Genomic DNA, 12,623 nt, shown 5'->3' with positions numbered 1-12,623 from the left:
GGGTTCAGAATTAGCTTTATCCTCCCCTATTACACCCACTGATTTAGTAAGTGCCTTCATTCCCAGGCCCCCTAACCTCTGGCAGAGGGAGAGGCATACTTTCCATTTTCTTCCCTTTCACTCACACTCCTAGCTTTAGCCACATTTAAGGATAATCAATAGATGCTCCTTGTTGTCTTAGCTAATAAGTTTGGACCCAATGCCCAGAGTCAGCTTTGTCTAGAATTTAACATCCTTTTTGACAACCTCAGAAATATTTGATGAGGCGTATTTTCTCCCCGTGTTTGTTTCCTCCTTTTATTTGTTTATTTAAATCTGCTATCACACTGAAACAACACACTAACACAGTAAACATCTTTCATAGTGATCAAACACAGAGAATATATTTATAGCTTTACAGAGCAGCCCTACATCCATCACAGCTCTCACCTCCATCACATCAGACGCTGCCAACATTTTCTTAAAAAAAAGTGTAAGACAGGGAAGAAAAATTGTGATTCTTCTTTCCCTTTTAATGAAAATAAGCCTCTATGACCAATCTACTCCCCTTAATACTTCCCAAGTGCTTTTGAACAAGCAATCCTGAGTAAAGAAGGAAACCATCCAGGAGCACAAGAGAAAATATACACAGAGAAATAATAAAGTAACAAAAAAAAAAGAAGTTTGCCTAATAAAGCATTTAAATAATCCTAAAGTGTTATCTCTTCCACTTTTAGCTATCTGGTCTGTAGCTGAGCTGTATTCTGAGGCTGCCTATTGACCTTTCTCACGAGTGTTATGAGAGTTAGCTGAAAATACCCTTGGAGTTGACAGTGACTTGCAGGATTGCTGTTAGCAGCTTAATACAGGGCACCAGAGGTATTGGCTATTGTACAACAATAATGCTACTGCAGCATGCAACAAAGCGGTTTTAAGGCTTGCAGTACGGCAGGCTACAATAGCATCCAGCTTGTTGAATACGTTCAGTGTTGTATTCTGTTGTACATGAAAATAAAAGTTCCTCACGACTGAAGTTCAAATGATGCATAAAGCATATAAAATACCACTGATTTGGTACCACATCTGAATTATTACAAGACGGCACAGCGGACTTGATGGGGAACTCAAGAATGCTGTATAGAAAAAAACTGACAGATGGCTCTGGCAGGCAAACTGCAATAACACAGCTGGAAGTTTGACCAAGCCACTGCCACTAATGCCGGTAAATCCACCTGACAGAGCGCTAGCAGTGGCAGCTTTGAAAAAAAATGCAGCAGAAAATCAGGTTGTAAAAGTAGGATGGTGCTTGCGAGAAAGTCCCTTACTGCACTGCAGTGACTGAATCCTCTGAAATGACAATGTAGCAATGTCAGCCTTTGGCTCGTTTTACAAGAAACCTCTGATTTTTTTATTGCAGTTGTTTATGTCTCACGTGAAATACGGTAAAGAAAGTACATGTGTGCCTTTGTTTGGTTTAATGTGCTATTCGGAAGAAAATAAATTATTGTTGTACTTCTTTCTGTACAGTCAGGAATCTGACAGAGGGAGAAGAGTATCACTCCCAGATATTTAAAAGCAAACCCCGACCACAGATTATTAGTTGCTTTAAAAGTCATTGATTTGGAGAAAATAAAAGTTGGCGACCTTGCGAAGATGACACAGACACGTAACGTTCTCGGGGGGAAGGCGGCCCAGCTGAGCAGCCGGTAAATATACACCGGAAAATTCAATTATTTCTTTATTTCTTCCTCTCCCGGACCCGATTCGGCAAGTAGTGCCTGGGCGATGCGCGCCGGTGCAGCGGCTTTGCTGCCCGTGATGGCGAGGCCCGAGCTCGCAGCGGCAGGGCCGGGCAGGGCCGGGCAGGGCCGGGCAGGGCCGCGGCAGCACCCCCCCCGCCCCTCGTGGCCTTACCGGTGAGCGAACGGTCGGGGCTGCCGGTAAGCGCCGGCAGCTGGCGCTGCGCGGCTGCTACATAGGGCGGTGCCGTTCAGGCTGCCACCCTGCTCCCCGCCATGCCCGGCGCTGGCCCACCCGGGCGCGCTCACGCTCTCCGCCCCCGCGCCCTAACCTTGTCCCTCCGCGCCCGCCGTCGCGCCGCAGCCAATCAGCAGGCGCGGCGCGGGGCGGGCGGGAGCCGGCGCGCGGCGGGGGCGGCCATGGAGGAGGTGTGCGCCAAGTTCGTGTCGCAGAAGATCAGCAAGACCCGCTGGCGGCCCCTGCCCGCCGCCGCCCTCCACCCCCCCGACGTCTTCGCCACCGGCTCCTGGGACAACGAGGTAGCGGGCCGGCGGGCGGGTGCGGAGGCGCGGCGCGTCCTTCCCGCCGGGGCGTGGGACCGGCGGCGGCGCCCCCCGCCCCCTCGGCCCCCTCAGCCTGGCGCGGGAGAGCGGCGCCGGAGCCCCCTGTTAGCACCCCCAGCCCAGGCGGTCCCGGTTTTCGCTTGGCTGAGCCTTGCTCGCGTCCCGGTGGAAGGCGGGGTCCCGCCCCACTGCTCGGCAGGGTTATCCCGCTTCCCCCCACTCCTCCGGCCGGCGGAGGCTTCCTCCGGAGCGGTGCGCGGCCTGCAGCCCGTTGCTTTCCCTGGCTGTAGAGAGAAGGCGGTGACACCCGGGCTGCCTTGTTGTTAGATACTTTCAAAAGCGTCTTCGAGTAAAACTGGTGGTGTCGTTCCTGTACAGGACAACAGGATCTCCATTTGGTCTATTGGAGACCTTGGCAATGCGGGCATCAATGGTGAATATCAAGGAGAGCCTCAGCTGCTGTGTGACATCAGGCACAACGGTGATGTTATGGACATGCAGGTAAAATAGCTGTGTTGAACAGATCTGTACTAGAAGAAATTAAGTGATAGTGAGCTGTCAAAATGCTGAGATTGACCAAGAAAAATTCTTATGAAGAGAAAAAAACAACCAGTATCGGTTTGTGGGTTGTTGGCTGGTTTTTTTTGGTTTGGTTTTTTTTTACTATACCTAGCAATAATTTAGGTTACTCTAAAATCAAAATGGTACTGATATCAACTAATAGTATGCTTCTTATCTCTCTTTAGTTTTTGGATCAAGAGAGAATAGTGGTTGCCTCATCAACAGGAACTGTAACTGTATTCCGTCATCATCAAAATAACCAGGTAAGTAACTTGCCCTGGCTTTAAGCTGCTATTCTGTGTAACACAAGTCACTTTGATCTCAGCGTAAGATTTCTCAAAAGTACCAGAGCAAGAAACATCTGCATACCAAAATCACTTTTTTGAAGTCTGTTAGAAAAAGCATTGGCTTTATACATACAAGGAAACAAAAAAGCATTTTGCACACATACTACATAAATTAGATTCCAGAGCCAGATAGACTGGGTTATCTGCTAGTATGTATCTGTAACCAAATTGTCCACTCACTGAAAACATAGTTTAAGAGTTTAGATTGGTTTTGGGGGAGTTGCTATTAATGGACTTGTGTCTGCCTTATTAGAGTTTTTGCATTTTTGAACTAAATGACTCATGTTGAATTTCTTCTCACAATTGTCATGTGAGGGAAGAAACGTAAACTTTGAATTCTTTTGCTTTGGTGTTAAATCATGGAAAATAAATGTGTAATGGCTTTTTAATGCATTCATAATGACGCAGCAAAGGCTAATTGTTAATAGTTTGATATGGTACCTAAAATAAACCGAATTCCTTGCAATCAAAATGTAAATCTGACCTTATATTTTGTAAAAGCCTCAGCTCTTTTCTCTTGTCCTGGGGAAAGACCAAAGGGATAAGTCTAGTGAAAGATGTTTCACAGTTTATAAATAGAGTGTGTTCTTTCTGATTTTTAGCTCATATGAGAAAACTGGTTCAGAGAAGAAATAATCAATGTTTCATTGAAGGGTTGTGTGCTCAAGAGTTGAGGAAAATGTAGATCTCTTGATTCTTATTTGTGTAGGAGATTCTCATTCTTGTGAGGTAGTGTGGCTTTCCTGGAGCTTGTTTGTGGTTTCGTGAGTATTCTGGAAGCTTTGGTCTATCAGGATCATTATTTAACAGCAGAATTTAATGTCCGGTTACTATTTAGACTTTATCCGCCAACCATCGGTGGGAGAAAGCCCATTATCATGTGGATCAAGACACGTCTTGTGGTGGAGCAGCATGTACTGGAGTCATTTGCAACAACCCAGAAATTGTCACTGTTGGAGAAGATGGTAGAATAAATCTCTTCAGAGCTGACCAAAAGGATGCAGTAAGAACTATAGGTATGTGAAATAACTGTTCAAACTATTTTAATTTGGAGTAGCTTGTTTGGTTTTTAGCTTCTCAAACAATAACCAAAAAAAAAAGTAGGAAGTCAATTGAGAATTGAATTAAATATTCCAAGTTGAATGTATTTGCTCCAGATATTCCTGTATTCCTACAGACTTTGTGTACCTGAATTGTATTTCAAATGTATTTCTATATTCATTCAGATATTTGCAAGTTAATGTTTTAACCGATGGAGAATTTTTGAGCCAAACATTCTCTGTAGGCTTCTGTTTCATCTAGAATTGTTAAATGCTATGAAAGTATACGAGAAATATGGTTAGACTTCAAGTAGTATTGTGTCCCAAGTTCTTCATAACTGGAGGTCAGTGAAATGGTCATTTCAATTCACTCTTTGTATTAAGATTAACCTGCCTGGTGTCCATATTCAGAAACATCTAGTTCGCTGTGTCTAAAGGAACACCATTGTTCTTCTGCCAGATATCATGGCTTACAGTGATCACTTCTCCCTTAGTGAAAAAGCTCCATATTTCCTAGACTAACAGATCATGCGAAAGTTGTCAAAACCTGGTAATTCTCAACTCTTCTGTTATGCTAGTCTCATGAAAATAGAATACGAGTTTGTAGCATCTGTTGAAAATGAAACTTAAAAGCAGAAATAATTTGAAGGACAGTAATGCTATGTTTGATACTGGCATTATTAAACTGGGACTTTCTCCTTGAAACTACAGTTTGACACAGTGCCTGTGTTTCTCCTCAAGCGAAATCATGCCTCTAACAGATGAAGGAATTTACACAGTGGTAAGCCAATTAAGGAAGGAAGTACTCTGGGATTTCTAGAGGGAGTACTTATGTGTGGATGGCTGTATACACACACACACAAGATAAATCCTATTAATTGCTTACAGTTCTTTACTGAAGCTCCTTGAGAATTCAGGTAGAAAACCTTTCTATGCCTTTAAAAAAAAAAAAAGGTAGCAAAACATGAGGCAGAATTTATTAGCATGTGCCCCCAAAACACAGCCACTTTCCCTTTGAGGGGCGAGAACATTAACTGGTTTAAGAAGGATAATTTTATTGTAACATTTTAACTTGTACCAGAATACTCTGTGTTAGTATCTGTATATAAGTTTAATAGAGTAGAATGTTTTGCTGACTCACAGGAAGCAGATGTCCACAAAAAAAAAATGTATTTTTCTTTGGGCAATTGGTCAGATGCTTACACATGCAAGTTGTTTAGTTTTTTTTTTAGTGCTCCCTTGACAGTACTATGTAAAAATGTGTGCTTTGTAGTGGTAGCATCAGCCAGTGTTATGCTGCAGTAAGACTTTGCATTGAGATTTGGTGGTGCATAAACACTTAAGAAATCACATGTGAATTAATTGAGACATTTCCTTTTGGAAATGGGAAGGGAAATGTTACAATAGGAATGGTCCATAAATAAATCAATCACCCCTATGACTTAGTAAGTGAAGTTTACCTGGAGTTGTGTGGAAGGGACTAGCATGAACTCATTGACTAGAGATTACTTTACAGTAAAAGTTGGAGGAGGGGAGTGAACATCTTGGAAGATGCTTTCAATTTCTCGAAGTTCTTTCAAGTGCTTCCAACTTCAGGATGGAGTTCTGTGGTGTAAGCAATTCTTTGTACTGGTTCCCAATTCAATGCACCTTCACATTTCCCATGCGCTGAGCTGAACCCTCAACATGTTTTAAGAATTCTTGTACCTCATGAAATATTTGTAAAGGACTACCTTGCTATTTTTGTTATTGTTTCATGGATTTAAGAGTATAACACAAAATCGATATGTTTATAGTCAGTTGTGGTAGGAAAAAATCTCCAAAGTTAGAGGTGATGTAAAAATCTTTTTGAGCCAAAAGATGTATCGTTGCTAAATCACTTACTGTTATTCTGTCACAAAATTGTAAATCATTTAGAACTTTAGTATTCGGCAAGCTAACACTTCTGGTTTTTTGTTCCCCTCAGCTTTCAGGCAGAAAAGAAAACTCATTCAAATATCTATAACCAGGCGTCAATGTAAATCGTCTGTCTTAATATCAGAAAAGGTTTGCATCTTATGCAGAAAAAAGTCACCTGTATTTTCAGTATGGACTTACACAAGGAATTTTAAAATGCTTGAGGTGAAAGTAAACTTAACAATGTTACCCCATCATAATCAAGATGAAAAGTTTATATATAGTAACAATCAAAACAGAAGAGTATGGTGTGTATGTTATTCTTTCCTAAAGCCTCAAAAGTTTCACCTCAATGCTTTGAAGTGTTTGACATTGTAAATTATTCTGACCAAAAGAAGCACTAGAGAAAAGGACCTGAAAGAAGAGCTTTGCCATTGAGTTATTAAGATTAACAAGCAAAGCGTAATTCTGGTTTGAGGTAAAACAGAACCAACTATGAGAGGCTTCTGGGACAGGGATGGATATCACATTGACAGTTCTTAGAAAAGGTCTAAAGAAAGTTGGTGAATTAAGTGCTTCTGTATACAACTGCTTAATGTTCTCAGCCAGAATTACCATTTCTTGTGTTCAAAAGAACTGCACCATGGCAAGCTCCATAGCTTGCCTCACATCAGTAGATGCAGAGCATATAAAGAAAACTCTTACAAAAACCACGGACCTGGCTAAATTGTTTCCTCCTCTTAGGAACTATAGAAAGAAATCTTATATATCAACAGGTAGTTCTGTAAGCACCAGAGCTAATTAAATATAGCTTCTTACAGATTTGTCTCAGTAGTGTTTGATATAGGAAGCAAGGGCTTCTTTTTCACCGGGTACCTTGCAACGCTTAAAATTTCACATTTCATTGGTCTGTCTCTGCCCCAGAAATGCAGAAAGGTTGTAACCATGTTTAAGCAGCTGTGTTCTGTTTTCTAAAAAAGAGATATTTTGTTGTAAATAAATAGAGACTAGCATTCTGTAGGGTTTTCTGAATGCTTTCCTCATCTCTCTTGCAGACAATGCAGACAGCAGTACACTCCATGCAGTGACTTTCCTTCGCACAACTGAGATCTTGACAGTAAATTCAATTGGACAGTTAAAAATATGGGACCTCAGACAGCAAAGAAATGAGCCATCTCAAATATTTTCTTTGTAAGACCTTCTTTGTTTTGCATATTTACTGAGAAGCATGTGCTGCTTTATATAATCTGATTTAGGTCTTTCCTGTTACTGTCTTGACAATGAATGGGATGATAAATGATTGATTTTTTTTTTTTAGAAGGTTTTTAACTTCTGTGATATTTAAATAATCAAAAGCAGACTCTGCTTAATGGCTGAATTACTATTGTGGCTGAGCATTTTATTTAGGTGATCTGTTTTATGACTTAACTCTTGAAGGACTATTGCACCTGTACACTTGCTCCTTTTTAAGAAAAAAACAAAACAACACCACAAAAACCAGCCCTCAGCCCAGAACTCTGTCTCTTTCCCTAATTAAATATACTTTACATCTGTTTTTCTCCACAGGCCTAATATAGAGTTTATGGCATTTGAATGATAGTTTTGTGCCTTATGCGGTATTGTGAGAAAACAAACTGAGCTAGGTTCAAACCCTGTTGTCTGTGGAATAATTTCTATTGCTGTTAATAAGCTGTGGTTGAGGTACCTGGTTTTGTTAGTGTCCAGTCTCCCTTTGTAATTCTTCGTAGATGTTGAAACTGTAACTATAATATGAATTTCAGAGTAACCTTCTTATTATTGTAGGTGTACTTAGAGCATTATCTGTATGCAACATTTTCTTGCTCCTGTAAAGCTGTCAGATATGGCATAGATGCCTGTATACCATAGGGCACAGAACCTGATGCTCATCCAAGTGCAGCTTCGTGTTATTGCCATACCTCTAATTTCCAGTAGATGTCATGCGGCTTCAGCCTGTAGTGATGCGGAATTGAAGCTGCAGTCGATACCGTTACCGTGTTTGTCAACACTGCTACTCATTAAGGAGGAGAAAATAGAAGCTGAATAAAGAATTCATGTCTGGGTTTTTTCTTTTTTTTCCTTCTCCTTTGCAGGACAGGTGACAGAGTTCCACTGCACTGTGTGGACAGGCACCCCAATCAGCAGCATATTGTGGCCACGGGGGGCCAGGATGGGATGCTGAGTATATGGGACATCAGGCAAGGTACTATACCAGTGTCCCTGCTGAACGCTCATGAAGCAGAAAGTAAGTATCTGAAATGGAGGGGGGAGAAGAAAGTGGCATTATAGACACTTCTAATTTCTGTAAAAAAAAAAAAAAAAAAAAAAAAAAAAAAATTAGGTGGTGTAACTACGATAGAAAGCAGTCACATAATTGCTACTGAATGTGTTTTCAGTTGGCTTCAGTTTGTTCCTTCTCTGTATATGAGGCTGTTTATATCTAAAAGCCAACTTTATGTACACTAAAACTAGACTTAGTAAGCAGCTCTTTAATGAGTCATTAGGTGCATTTAATCAGAATGACTATGTTTCTAGAAGGGTAAGTATAGAAATAGAAATTGATGCCGTGGTATGCATGTGTAGTAAAGCAAGAATGCAGTTACTAGCAAACTTGGAAACATGAAGAAGGAGGGGAAACTGAAGATAATATAGATCCATTTGGTGCTTCCACAATGCTGGAAAAAGCTCCCTTTCCTGGTAACTTTATATGAACAAGATGGCAACTCATTTTGTGATGAAAATTTCTTGACTTGATGCCACAATTATATTTAGAGAGTAAAAATATTTCTTGAGATGTTGAGTTTTACAGACTTAAATATCTTTTCCACAGTTGTGGTATTTAGACACAAAATAATAATGTGTGTGCTGGGAAAGAATGCATGCTGTGTGCAGATTTCAACTTAACAGTAGGGAAGATGGGATGAAAAAGTATTCAGAATGCCTAAATTCAGATAAGATTTTAACCTTTGGCAATTTTCACAGTACTGAAAACGCAACAAAAGAGAGTCCTCTTCTCTCCCACGGGAGGGAAAACTGCAGTGAACAAGTACGGGCTGGGTTTTGTCTCCTACCCACATATGCCTAAGAACAGAAGGTTTTGGTGGGGGCCCTGGGTTCTTCTAAGTGCACGTCCACATCATACTAGCCAAAGTGCAGTGTGCCAAGTACTTGATACTTGTTCTGAAGTGGTTTTATTTGGTTTTGGTTTGATACTTCCAGTGTGGGAAGTTCACTTCCATCCCTCCAACCCCGATCACTTATTTACGTGTTCTGAAGATGGATCTCTTTGGCACTGGGATACTTCCACAGACGTGTCTGAAAAACCGTCTTTTCTTCATCAAGGTAAGGATGTTTGAAGTCAATCTGTACTGAATTTGTCAGTTGACAACATAATTGAAGTTGATGTTCTCACATGACCCAATTAATAACACAATTCTAATACAGAAAATTAAAAGTTGGTGTCTTTGCTTAGAAAGAAGGCCCAGATAGACATGTCAGGAAAACTACTTATGAGGTTAATAGTCGTGTGAGTGTTTTGTGGTCTGTTTTGTGGGTTTTTTAATCCACTGTACTCTGTCCAGCATGTGAAGGGGCACATCTAGTATTTCAAAGATAGATCGTGTTCACTTAAAAAATCACCTGTATAAAGAAAAGACATGAGGGCAGCCTAAATGACACACTGTTATATGAGTCTCTGAGGGAGGTATACAAAATGTTATAATAATGCAATAACTTATACATCAATCGGATACTGGAATTATGAATTTATTCTTCAAGGTCATAATTGGAACTTTCAATTAATGAAACTGGATCCCTTTGTATCGTGGTAGGATTTTAATTAAAGATAAGATACTGACTTAATATAAACGCTCATTTTCACATTCTAGTCACAAAGACTGTTTAATTACTTGTCACTTCAGACCATAAACAGTGGGGAAACTTTCATATGATCTGCTGCCTTTGGCCTCAAAGTTGCCATTCAAAGCTCAGCCCTATGTAGGGAAACAACAGGACAACCAATTCAAGTTCCCCTCTGTGTGTTTTCTGGTATATTAAATATAAACCCTTTAGCACCACTTCAGCCACTTGTTAATTTTGTACTGAATGATAGTTCCGAAACTGAGACTTCACTTTGAATGTAAAATGTTACATGGAAAAAAATTTCAAAAATCCAGGTATATCGCTTGCTGCCGAGTAAGCAGGGAGAAGGGACGGTAGGGAATAAGCAAAGCTGATGCCCCAAATATAGCAAGACACTGTATAAACAGACTTTTGTTCTTAGGTCTGTCATTGCTTTAGTCTCTGCCTAGAAAAACTTGTAGATACTTAGACTGTTTGTTCAGCGAGATGAGTTCTTAGCTGTGCTGACCTGTTTGTCTTAACCGAGGACAGAGCTGGTAGCAGGTTTCTGTAATCATTTCAGGTACTTGATTATTTTTTTAAGCTATTTTTTCCTTCATTTACCAAAGAGACAACAACATCTGTTAAGTAATCTGAAAACTGGCTTAAATGTAAAATGATATTCCCATTATGTCTGTCCCATACCTACTACGCATCTCCAAATTCTGAGAATATGTAAACTAAATTGGAACTTATTTCCCTCTTTCCCTCTCCTTCTTTCAGGAGGAAGAAGTACTACCTATTTTTCCCACAATACCATTAACCATTCTGTAGTAAGTGCCTGGCTAAGCAACGATCCTACCAAAGACCGCATGGAAATCACCAACTTAATTCCAAATCAGACTTTGTCTGTGAATAGTTTAGATATTTTAGGACCATGCCTAGTATATGGTACCGATGCAGAGGCTATTTACGTGAACAGACAACTTTTCGCATGAAAACCACTCCAGTATCCTTTTGAAGTACTGATCACCTTGAACTCCTGGGAAATGTCAGATTCATCCTTAATGGCTCATTATTCTGTTATCAGCGTGTGGGGGAGAGGCCTACGGCTTGGTGCTGGTACTGCAGAAGAAATGTAAGGTGCCTCAGGTTCTGACAGCTGTCACTTATTATTGATGTTGTTATTGATGCTCTGGGATGGGTAACAAAACAAGCGTATGTCTAAGGTTGCTCTTATTTCTTCCTCAGTACCTGTTTGGTTTTGGTAAGCAGGATGGTAGTCACTAGGGCAAGAATTTTTTTGCTGTAAACTGATGTCTATAATACATACACACGCATGCCAAGTGAAGAGAAGGTAACCCCCTGATTTTTATTATTTTCTCCTGCTGCTCCAAAGATATTTTTCAAGTATTAATTCCAAGGCCAAACTATGGGGTTCTTCTGAAATTCTTTTTATGTCATCTGAGAGAGATGGGTTTTTTTAAGCTGAGTTTTTTTATAAATTTAGGGGAACATAAACTTTTTACGTTAGTTCATGAGAATTGGAAAGGAAAACTGCTGAAGCTGTGAAATGTGGAAGGTTCTGTAGGAATCTTAGCATTTTAGTAACACTATTTTGGATTATATACAGCTTCATCATCGACGCTGCATGTTAAAACTTGACAATGTGCTGGTAACTCCCAAAAGAAAAGTGGGGTTTTTTTATAGTTGAGGTTGTAATTGACAGGTGTGTTGGCTGTGTTTTCAGGTGTGAGAATAACTTTCTGAACTTGAGACATAGTCTTTGTCACAATCAAAATTTCACATCTGGTCTCTTGCAATCTTTGAAAAGTTAAATTTCATGACTAGTGTTGTATCTTCTTTTTGTGCAGAGAACCCTTTCTCTTTTTAATAAAAAGTTTTGCACAAGAATGCTGGTCTGACTTTACTAAGTTAGTTCAAACAGATGTAGTCATCGTTGCAGGAAGGTAAATAACCCAAAGTTACTTGGACTGATCCTGGGGATACAATCTGAAGGATGGAGGGAAACCTCAGGATTTGGGCAGCAGCAGATTAAGTTATAAGGTTTTTACCTGACATTTTCCATCAAAACCGCTTTAGAGTGTATTTTACTTTTATGTTGGTGAGAAGAACCTTCTTGCTGTGTTGTGGTAAGAATCCCGTACCTCATCGCAATGTCTTGTGTGTCTGGCTGGAGGAGACGGATGGGGATATATCCCTTTGTATAACAACGTACAGAGTGTCCAAGAAGCTCCTTAGAGCTGCTTTAATTTCATTTCCCAAGTTGTTTGGAACACAGTGCCCTGCCAGACAAGAAATGCTGGACATGTATCTCTGAGCAGTAACTGATGGGGCTGCCTTCCTGGCGACTTGCATACCTTGGTCCGTAACAAGTCCTTCGTTGGGGCACTAACTGGACCACGGAGGCTCACCAAAACTCCTTTCCCCGTTAGACGCTCGCTATTTATCGGTCGAGTTCGGTACTGCCACGGAAGGGAAAAGCAGCACCTGAAACCTGGCGGCGGAGGAGGGGGGGTCTCTGTATTCTCCGCCCGGGGCAAGGGCCTGGCCCGGCCGCCCGAGCACCCCCCGCCCCAGGCCGGGGGCCGGGGCTGCCCGAGCTTCCCCCCCGGGCG

At 41.0% G+C, this 12,623-nt stretch overlaps 1 protein-coding gene across 1 annotated transcript; it reads left to right on the top strand.

Annotated features, from left to right (window-relative positions):
- Positions 1-2,095: 2,095 nt before the first annotated feature.
- NUP43 (nucleoporin 43) lies at positions 2,096-12,505 on the top strand. The gene is made up of 8 exons (XM_063329283.1): positions 2,096-2,258; positions 2,661-2,783; positions 3,029-3,106; positions 4,029-4,206; positions 7,182-7,317; positions 8,238-8,389; positions 9,364-9,486; positions 10,768-12,505. Exons 1-8 carry the CDS (start codon positions 2,139-2,141, stop codon positions 10,980-10,982), a joined length of 1,125 nt encoding a protein of 374 aa, XP_063185353.1. The 5' UTR covers positions 2,096-2,138; the 3' UTR covers positions 10,983-12,505.
- The last annotated feature ends 118 nt before the right edge of the window (positions 12,506-12,623 follow it).

This window comes from Chroicocephalus ridibundus, chromosome 3, assembly GCF_963924245.1.
Source record: "Chroicocephalus ridibundus chromosome 3, bChrRid1.1, whole genome shotgun sequence".
In the NCBI taxonomy this organism is placed as follows: domain Eukaryota; kingdom Metazoa; phylum Chordata; class Aves; order Charadriiformes; family Laridae; genus Chroicocephalus; species Chroicocephalus ridibundus.
The sequence above is the reverse complement of the archived record's forward strand: the minus strand, read 5'-3'. Positions and strand labels throughout refer to the sequence as shown.

What these genes read in the sequence shown, in the direction of transcription:
- NUP43 (XM_063329283.1), top strand. Translation starts at nt 2,139, where the DNA reads ATGGAGGAGGTGTGCGCCAAGTTCGTGTCGCAGAAGATCAGCAAGACC. An exon ending in GTGATGTTATGGACATGCAG is followed by an intron (nt 2,784 to 3,028) that starts GTAAAATAGCTG and finishes ATCTCTCTTTAG; the next exon opens with TTTTTGGATCAAGAGAGAAT. An exon ending in GGATGCAGTAAGAACTATAG is followed by an intron (nt 4,207 to 7,181) that starts GTATGTGAAATA and finishes TCTCTCTTGCAG; the next exon opens with ACAATGCAGACAGCAGTACA.